Source organism: Sebastes fasciatus, chromosome 17 (genome assembly GCF_043250625.1).
Source record: "Sebastes fasciatus isolate fSebFas1 chromosome 17, fSebFas1.pri, whole genome shotgun sequence".
NCBI lineage: Eukaryota > Metazoa > Chordata > Actinopteri > Perciformes > Sebastidae > Sebastes > Sebastes fasciatus.
This window is the reverse complement of record NC_133811.1, coordinates 31,018,500-31,027,963: the sequence shown is the minus strand read 5'-3', so window position 1 is coordinate 31,027,963 and position 9,464 is coordinate 31,018,500. Positions and strand designations below refer to the sequence as shown.

Genomic DNA, 9,464 nt, shown 5'->3' with positions numbered 1-9,464 from the left:
GATGGATGGATCAGACTAGAGACCTAGAGCCTTCAGAGGATGGATGGATCACACTAGAGACCTAGAGCATTCAGAGGATGGATGGATCACACTAGAGACCTAGAGCATTCAGAGGATGGATGGCTTTCCTAGCTAGATTGACAATAAGGGGGTTTCTGAGCAATAATAATAAGTAATGTATCTCCAGTAGGAGGAGACGGTAAAGGAGTCAGTGTTTTGTGTTAATACTGCCGGTTGGATTCTGTGTAATCTTACTGCATTGATTTCACCCGTTTCACCGCGCACACAAATGCCATTGTGAAAGTAAACATACTAAACTAAGGTGGAGGATGGATGCAACAAGCTGGGCAAGTTAACTACATCTAACTAGCTAACTAACTAACTAGAAAGACAAACTGACAGAATTATAAACAGATTTATCGGTTTCTTTTTTATAACTTTGAGCACAAAATTAAGTTATTTGTTAAAATAGGCAAACAGCGTGGCTCATCAACTCAGTCAGGAAATGAGTCAAATGAATATGAAATATAGAAATGCAAAAATACACCGGATGACGGGCTTTAAAACACAAACAATAGCAAATGACTTCACCTCATTCAAACACTCTCCAGCATCAATTAAAAGAAGAAGTTCTCATGTGCTGTTGACACCATTCAATGTTTAAATGTAAAACGTGATCATGCAGCTTCATCTCCAACACCGAGTACAGTACATGCTTTCAGCAGCAGTAAAAAGTGCAGAAACCTATACTTCATAACTAATGGCATGTATGTTCTAATGAAAAATGTGCAGCATAAACACAAGGAAGCAAAGATTAATGGAAAATGGAAAACAGAATTAATAATACAACAAACTAATGCTGGATCAAAAGGAAGGCCACGTTCAGGGAGCAAAACTCAAACATGCAGATTGGTAGGGAATAACAGCTGTAAAATAGTCTAAACTTATTTGTAGCAGGAAGTGCTACTTATAATGTCCAATATATATATCATGTAGAATTATTACACAAGAGCTGTAGTTAGTAAAAATAATCTTACAGTATATTTTCACTTTATCATTCATTTCATAATCTCCACATGTTGCAGTTTGTATATAAATAGATGATTCAACAGACCTCCATCCAATGATTCTATCAAAGGTTCAGCTCACTGGGAGGTCGGCTATTTGTTGTCCGAGTACTAAGCTTCGATCTAAAGGTGCCTTCAAATGAGGTCGTGTTTACCGTTTTTACCGTGTTTAACGCGTTTAACGTGTATACCGTGTTTAACCTGTTTACCGTGTTTACGAGTTGAGTCCATCTGAAGTTTCTGAAATTTCCGAGTTGACGACTTGTGATGTGTTTTTGGAGGCCATGGTTCAAGTTAATTTTTCGGTGCATAATAAATTCTTCGTAATTTTATAACATGTCTGAGGAAAATGTTGATATCCCCGACGGCCTCATCTTCCTCTTCTGTCATTATGTCTTTGCATTTACTGCATTATGTTACCTGCTTGTTGGCTTGCTAACTTGTTAGCCTCTGTGGTAACGTTAATATTGCAGCGGTGTTCTCACGACTTAACCACTTGAACGCCGAGCATATCGTGTACACGACTTCCCGTGTTGTAAACATGAGCTCACGAGTTTCATTTGAAGGCTCCATAAGTTACTGCCTCATCATCATCAAATGACCTGAAGCCTATGCAATGAAATATCAACCTTCACTTAAAAGGATCATTTCAATTTATTACAACCTGGGTTATGTTTGTAGTTTTGGCCACCATTCATATCTGTAATGAACAGATTGTACTCTCCAGGTTAACTGCTGAGATCTGGCAAAACGGAGGCATCACTAAAAAGTCTGACGGGGCAAGTAAAACAAGCAGGAAGTAGACCTAAAGCTGAGACCTAGGGATGCTAATTTAGAATTTATTTTTTTTAAACCAATAACTGACCCTCATTAACCGATTATTAACCGTTAACCGGCAACATTAGTGCGTTCAGCTGCAGTGTACGAGCACAACAGACAACCGAGTCCCCAGTTCACCGTCGGAGAGTTAGCAGCCACGGTGCTGCGTTCACAGTCGAGGACACATGCAGACACTTTTGTCGCAATGTTACCAGATCTCAGCAAATTCCTTTATGAGTGCACGGTCATCATAACTGCCAGAAATCCAAGTAGTAATAAAGCGTAATTATCCTGTTCAGTTAGACGACACAACACTCTGTACTTTACTGTATCTGAAGTGTGCCTAAGGCCTGACAGTCACTGGTGCCAGCGCTGATATTAAACATATTCTAACGGACTAGGCGTTATGAAGCACAGAGTTCTCTAAAGTGAAGTCGTACTGAAAGTTAGCCAGGTTGTAGTTTATGTCCCGGGACAGCAGCACGTCAGTGATGAGGGGGAGCCCCGCCTGCATGGCCAGGACATGGGGAGCCAGAGTGAAGGGAACGTCCCCGAGGAGATCTGGGAGAGTTGAAGCAGCTTCCACCGATGAGGTTGAGATCCCTGCTGTTGGCGCCGCGGTAGCAAACGCCGTAGGGTACATCATGTTGACCGGTTGAGCTACAGCTGCACAGGATGACTGTGAGGAAAAGGAGACACATAGTTAACGTCAGTGTGCAGATTTTACTTTTAGATACACGCCTTTGATCAATTTGTTGTTGCATTAAAACTGGTTGTTAAGGTTTTAACAGGTTCCTGTTAAAGGGACTGTATGAACGTTTTTACACATATTTATTGCCAATGTGTGAACAGGTTGGAACCTAACCTAAAAAGTGAGACATTCTGGCATTCCTCTGTCAGCCTGTAGACTTTTCTTAATGTGAAGAATGCAGGATGTTTTTTCTGGGAAAATCCAACGGATGTGACGCCAAGCGTGCTCCCGAGTGCCTTTATTTTCAGCTCCGCTTACAGGGTTAACAGTGTGCAACGATAGCTAACGTTCAGTTAGAAATGGAGTTCGTTTACACCAAAAATCGACCAGCCGCCACTACAACTCAGACTCCAACACAAACTCCAGGGAAACGCAAAAATACAAAGTTATATATAGTGAAGCTCGTCTTGCAAAACAGTAATGTGACCAACGTCGGGGGATCAACATCAGCCGGGTCTTCGATTCATGGAGGGACCTTCGTTTTTGTTTTTTTACCAAGTAGCTGGTGTATGTACTTATTTTAATAATAAGTACAAATTCAGTAAATGTATAGCTATCTATTTATTTGTTACATTTTGTTTTACAAAGTTAAGAAAGCAATGTTTAAGTCAATCTTTATTTGTCCAAGTTACTTCCACACAGTGAGGCATACAGCTTATTGATTAAACACTGGTAGGGGATCGGTACTCGTTATCGGCGGATACCCAAAGCCCAGGTATCGCTATCGGTGTCGGGACTGAATAAGTTGGATCGTGGCATCCTTAACATCTGCCCATCATCTCTTTTCACATTGGTTGCTGCCTAGACTCATGTTGAGAACACTGTTTTACATTTACAGTATATCTGTGTTTGAGTGTGTTGACCATGTAGACTTTGGAGTGAGATCACTATGTTGCTGCATCTCAGTGTTTCCTGTTGCACCGTGTGATTAAAACTGGAGGGATGAGCCACTCACTAACTGTGTGACATGTGGTCGCTCCAGGATGCCATATGGAGCGCACACACACGCAAAGCCAGCGTGGTGAATGGTAGTGGCACATTTTGGCACGCCGGCTCAGTCTTGGCCCTCGAGCACCTGTCAACACCACAGCAGTGGAGATTGTTCTGTATGAACCGTGCAGGATGAGGCCAGCTGGGATGCTCACAGCTACTGGTCTCAGTATATGAAGAGAAACAAGGCTTCGTGACTGCTTCCTGCTATGAAAACAATATGTTTTCTTCTTGTACTCGCTCTGATTGAGTTCCACTACGCTGATTACAATGACAAACTTTACATCATGACCTGCAAACCTCAACAAGCTCACCCTCGATGGCTGCACCACGACGTTTGTTGACGGCTGTGCGATGTTCATGGTCTGCACCTTCCTTCTCTGTTCATCAACCGTCTCTCCTGCAGAAGAAATGTGGCAGACAGAAGGTTATTAACAAGTTACTAAAAATGTGTACTGTATTAAACCTTCAAAAAAATAAATTTACAGTCATCATATATATATCGGTTCAGTTCTAGGAATAGAGTGAAACTAGGAAACCTAAGGAATCCATTGGCACCAACCATGTTGTGCTACTATGTCGGGAAGGAGGCTAAGTAACGCTCCAAAGTTGGGCTAAATTTTAGCGAAGAAAAATTGGCATGGCCACTTTCAGAGGGGTTCCTCGACCTCACACGTGTCTACTTCCTCTAACTTCTCCAAGGTGGTCTCTAGCTCTCCCGTCAGCTCCGTTCTCTTTATACATCCATGGTCAGCTCCATCGGGGCCGATTGAATGCATTTAACATAAATGTCAGTATATGGGTGCTCTACAGTTGTAGCGTCGACCCATTCGGCCGGCTCGACCGCAACGTCACCGCCATACCATAACGTTTCCTCTCTGTGACAGAGTTAGCATGCAGCTTTAGCTCTGCTCTGTCTAGCTCTGCTTTTCCTGTCAATGTGTGAAACCCAAAGTGTTTCCATCCTTTACTGGATGTGTAGTGTTTACCACTTTGAATTCGCCGTTTTCTGCTTCCTCGTTTCGGCTCGCTGTGGTTTGTTTTTGTTGGCGGATATGGAACGGATATGACGTCACGTTACTCAGACTACAACAATAAAAGCGGTAACTTCCTTCTACCTCCACATAGACTCAAATGAAGCAAATATATCGATTCTGGCATTAAAAAAATAGATTTCAAAATCATAATAAAAAAGAAATCGCGACACATGACATGACTAAATGGTAAGCAAAGAGCGAGGTCAGTTGGTTGCATCAATCTGAAAAAGACAGCCTGGCTCTGACACTCGTTCTGCTCTGCCAAAAATAACATGCAACTCCTGACCATCTGTGTCGGCTCCACCAGCTCTTCCAATTAAAGCCACGATAAGGATCTACAGTAAATAATAATGCACTTCTCTGGGAGATGAAGTAAAATAAAGTTTTATTTAGGATGAATCTTGATCCATGTGGATTGTTTAGGTAAAAACAGATGGCTTACAAATACTAAAATGAGAGGATACGATCAGTCGTCACTAACATAATGTCAAATAACGAACTACTAGCCAAATATTAGATATAAAAATAATTCTGTACACATTGTTTTTAATTGTTAGGCAATGGCAAGGCTCTTCTGGACAACAGAATATAGCCTTACAGACAATAAAACTTTACTTCAGGGGTTGTAATGTTAAAGTCTTGTAAAAATGTCTGCTGATTTAGGGATGACATCACTGTGCTAAAAAAGAAAACCATTTTTTGCACAGTTATTATGGAGATTGCTCAATTGTCGTCATGTGACCTAAGTATTGAATTTCAGTCCTGTGATGACAGGTGGCCCTATGGGTTCATCTTGAGACCTCTGTACCTTGATGATGAGATGAGATGCAAGTAAGGGGACCTTGAGTTAAGATTTTTTTTAGTGAAATTACGGTTTCCAAGGTCAAGAAAGACGTCTCCGCACAACAAGACACTGGGTTAAATTTTTTGCAAGACAAAGTCACACGCTCTCAGTAAATTGTGTAATATTTCAGATTTCTTCACACAGTGAAAGATGGTCATGAGACACGGAGCACAACAGTCAACTAACCACAGACTTCCTGTAGTAATATTTCCTTTTTTATTATTCCCTTCACAGTCACAACCCATCTGAAAAGATCAATATCTCAATAAGCTGTAGTGTAATTAATACCCCATGAAAGCTGGCCATCTGAATGCCAGTTTATGTTGTTTATTTGTTCATATTTATAAAGTATTTCACCTGTAATATCATGACTTGTGTTAACTGAAAACCAGATAGCATCCGGCTACATTGACCTTGACAAAGTGACAGGGTTAAAAATGATGGTAAATATGGTTCATGATTAAATAACATTTCCAAAAGCAAAAAATGTCAATTTATTATTCTATTAGATTGTGTTTCTCACCAATGATAACAAAGCCTCCATCTACTTCCTTCTCGGATGTTGACTTCTTTGAGTCTTTACGGAGTCCAAGGAAACTGAACATGATTATCGTCTGTCAACAGAAGAAATTCAAAGTTATAACAAGAGTCATTGCGATGCGTGAGCTGCCAGTATTCATTTGATCAACTTGAAGAAGCCATTTCAATTGTTGTGAAGACAGAACTGCTCCTCTCACTGAGATATGACTTCAGTTAGATCAGGGGTCAGCAACCTTTACTATCAAAAGAGCCATTTTAGGCAAAGAAAAAAAAAATCTGTCTGGAGCCGCAAATCATGTGATCATTGTGATGAAGGTAACACAGTTTATAGTCTAAGTATATAGTATATCAGTCAAATGCAGTGAGGGCCAAAGAGACAATGTACTACGGAGTATTAGGGCCACATTGAGGGAAAAACACATCTGAGATTTACACAATAAAGTCAGAATATTTTGAGAATAAAGTCATAACTTTACGAGAAAAAAGAAAATAACACTTAAAATTACTACTGTATAATACTGACTTTTTGGTAAACTTATGACTTTATTCTCGAAATCTCAGATTTATTTATTTTTCCTTAATACTCCATCGTACATTAGACCTACAACAATGATTTTCACATTCACAGTATTTAAGTAACTTATTCATTAGATGAAATACATCAACATGCCTGTGGGTTAGGTCTGCTAGGTATTAATAGGCCTAACTATTTAAAACTAAATTCCCTACATGCTCTTAACTATAAGAGCACGGTGGAGCAGTTTCTGTTTAATATGACACTATAAAGTGTGCAGCCTTCAGTCATGTCTTCAAAGACTTGTTTTAACAGTCAAGACAGAAGTTAAAGTGATGTTATTGTTCTTACTGTGGTTGTTCCTGTTGTTCCTGTTGTTCCTGGTTGTCATGAGCTTCAGAGACGGACATCCAGTCAGTTCATGGTTCTCTGGTGTTTTTAGTTTTTAGTTTCACTTTCGGTTTCTCCCGACCCCTCTAAAGTACTGTAGACCACCGGGTGTAACCTAAACAATGTTCCGTCGGTAACGTTACTTTTTACCTGTTCAATGTTGTTATGTTATGTTGTGACGCTGACGTCACTAACCTCAATATGTGTCCGTGTCCGTGTAGAAACTATAAAGCTCCCCACAGTTCTCCTACAAACCACGCTGTCAGCAACACGGTCTGCAACATAGCGGAACTGTTGATTCATGTTTCCAGGGGGAAGAAACATGTCAGAGCACACCGGATATGTTGTAGTGCACGTTGGAGGCGTTCGATTTTAATCCCCGCGTTGGCCGGATTCTTAACCCCCCGCTGTTTTCAACGTAGATGTGAAAACACCGCCCGCGTGGGATTGCAGTGTGATATAAAACTATCGCACTAAACTATTTCCCGCGCTCCAGGTCTTTGTCGGAGCTCAGTACAGTAGAAGAAGCGTGAAGATGGCGACTATACTGGATCTCCCCAAACCCAGAATCATCTGCTCCATGATGAGCCAGTACATCAACAAGCCCGTCTGCTTTGTCGGCCGCGTTGAGAAGGTCCGTTCTGCTTTGAAAGGGTTGTTCTGGTCAGCGTACAGGAAGGCTGTGGGAGGAGATGATGCACTACTCTTTATGCTTCAGTGTTTACAGCCACCTGGAAACAGCTGCCAGCTCTGCTAGGATTATGTTTTTGATTTTTCTAGTGCTTTTTATACCATTCAACCACACGTTTTAGCTAACAAGTTGATGGATTTTAAACTGCACAACACAACCATCGCTTGGGTTTTAAAGGATCTTTGATCTAGACCTCAGTGTGTTAGGCATAATGAAACAGGAGCCCCACAAGGCACAGTTTGATCTCCTGTTTTATTTACACTCTACACTGCTGACTACAGACAGCACATCTAAAGGAAACTGTCCACTATCACCCACTAAAGTCACTTCAGGTTGACAGTAAACAAACTCAGAGAATATGACATTCTGACGTAGATTTTCAAAATTAAAGCCTTTAAGAAATCTCAAATATGTGCTATCTTCCCTCTGAATTCAGATTAGAATTAAAAGGAAACTGTCCACTATCACGGACACATTTCAGTTCAGGTTAACAGTAAACAACCTCAGAGTGCCATTCAGAGAATATTATAGATAGATATCTATCTAGCTAGTTGGGATAACTGCTCTAACTCGTTATGGCTAAATGTCATTAACATGCAGTGTTTCTCTCTCCTGCTGCAGGTTCACCCATCTGGAAAATCATTCACTGTGTCAGATGGAGAAGTAAAGTCTGCAACAGTTGAACTGAACGATCCTGTGAGTAACTTACATCTAACATCCAACATCCTACATCTCTGTCAATGAACGTTAGTCAAACTGCTGGAAACTGGTGGAGTGAAGTTATTTGTCTTTGATTACTATTTGCATATGAATTTTTGAGTTATGGCCAAAAATGTGTTTTGTGAAATCCTGTGTGACCTTGACCTTTTGACCACCAAAAATCAAATCGGTTCATCCTTGAGTCTAAACTCCGCCACGGCTGTCACCGGCGAGGAGGCACAACCAGACATCTGTTCATACAATATGACACATTGTTTCAAATTAAACAGGATACGAAATAGTTCAAATTACACCACTTCAACCAGCTACAACATTAAAATGCTTCTTACGTGTTTGTGTTTGATCCAGTTATTTATATATTTCTCCCCAGCTTGAAGAAGAGCTGGTCGGTGCGACGGTCGAGGTCATCGGCATGGTGTCCAACAAAGGAGCGATAATGGCCACCACATACAACATCCTCCGAGAGGACAAAGGCACTTGTTTCGGTACGTCTTCTTTATTATCACTTCCATCCAGGTGAATACAGCAGCATTCATCTGTGGTGATTTACACAATGTTCTGTCCATTCCTGCCACAGATTTAGAGCTGTACACCGAAGCCCTGAAAGTCATCCATGACTTCCCCCAGCACTACCCGTTTGAATCGGCTACAAGTGGATGAGGCTCACCGTGAGAAGATGTGGTCACTAAAGATGCTCTTAAAGTTCAGTGTCCGTCGTTGATTCATGTGGATTCCAGGTTTTGTTGTGATTAAAAATAGTTTTGTACAAAAGAGTCTGTAAAGTCAAATAAGTTCTGTCAGTAAAGTTAAAACATGTAAAGACCAAGTGAACGTTTGATTTACTTTTCGCTACGACAGCCTCTTCAGCTGAACATGGAGGATCATTGACCTTCAGATCTGTGATGATATAATCTCCATTTAAAGGACAGATTCTTGGAGTCTGCCTTAAAACAGGCAGTTGTCATATGAAGACTGAAACAGACATCACTTACATTAAAAGAGCATCAGGTCTTTTCAGTGCCGTTATGAACAGGAGGATTCATTACAGCAACCCAAAACTGTTTCAATGTGCATATGCACATGTGAGTATAGTTTTAAGAC

At 40.8% G+C, this 9,464-nt stretch overlaps 2 protein-coding genes across 2 annotated transcripts; one reads left to right on the top strand and one right to left on the bottom strand.

Moving 5' to 3' along the window:
* Positions 1-412: 412 nt before the first annotated feature.
* On the bottom strand, positions 413-7,239 carry umad1 (UBAP1-MVB12-associated (UMA) domain containing 1). The gene is made up of 4 exons (XM_074614287.1): positions 6,914-7,239; positions 6,032-6,122; positions 3,942-4,027; positions 413-2,565 (listed from the first exon to the last, which is right to left on the bottom strand). The coding sequence occupies exons 2-4, from the start codon at positions 6,111-6,113 to the stop codon at positions 2,284-2,286; spliced, it is 450 nt and encodes a 149-aa protein (XP_074470388.1). The 5' UTR covers positions 6,114-6,122; positions 6,914-7,239; the 3' UTR covers positions 413-2,283.
* A 186-nt stretch (positions 7,240-7,425) lies between these two features.
* Positions 7,426-9,189, top strand: rpa3 (replication protein A3). The gene is made up of 4 exons (XM_074614288.1): positions 7,426-7,586; positions 8,265-8,339; positions 8,734-8,848; positions 8,941-9,189. Exons 1-4 carry the CDS (start codon positions 7,488-7,490, stop codon positions 9,021-9,023), a joined length of 372 nt encoding a protein of 123 aa, XP_074470389.1. The 5' UTR covers positions 7,426-7,487; the 3' UTR covers positions 9,024-9,189.
* Positions 9,190-9,464: the final 275 nt, after the last annotated feature.

Excerpts from the sequence above, each read along its gene's own strand:
- rpa3 (XM_074614288.1), top strand. The coding sequence starts at position 7,488 with ATGGCGACTATACTGGATCTCCCCAAACCCAGAATCATCTGCTCCATG. Across the intron at positions 8,340-8,733 it reads CAGTTGAACTGAACGATCCT|CTTGAAGAAGAGCTGGTCGG; the intron begins GTGAGTAACTTA and ends ATTTCTCCCCAG. Across the intron at positions 8,849-8,940 it reads GGACAAAGGCACTTGTTTCG|ATTTAGAGCTGTACACCGAA; the intron begins GTACGTCTTCTT and ends TTCCTGCCACAG.
- umad1 (XM_074614287.1), bottom strand. The coding sequence starts at position 6,113 with ATGTTCAGTTTCCTTGGACTCCGTAAAGACTCAAAGAAGTCAACATCC. Across the intron at positions 4,028-6,031 it reads TGGAGGCTTTGTTATCATTG|GAGAGACGGTTGATGAACAG; the intron begins GTGAGAAACACA and ends TTTCTTCTGCAG. Across the intron at positions 2,566-3,941 it reads TCGTGGTGCAGCCATCGAGG|TCATCCTGTGCAGCTGTAGC; the intron begins GTGAGCTTGTTG and ends TTTTCCTCACAG.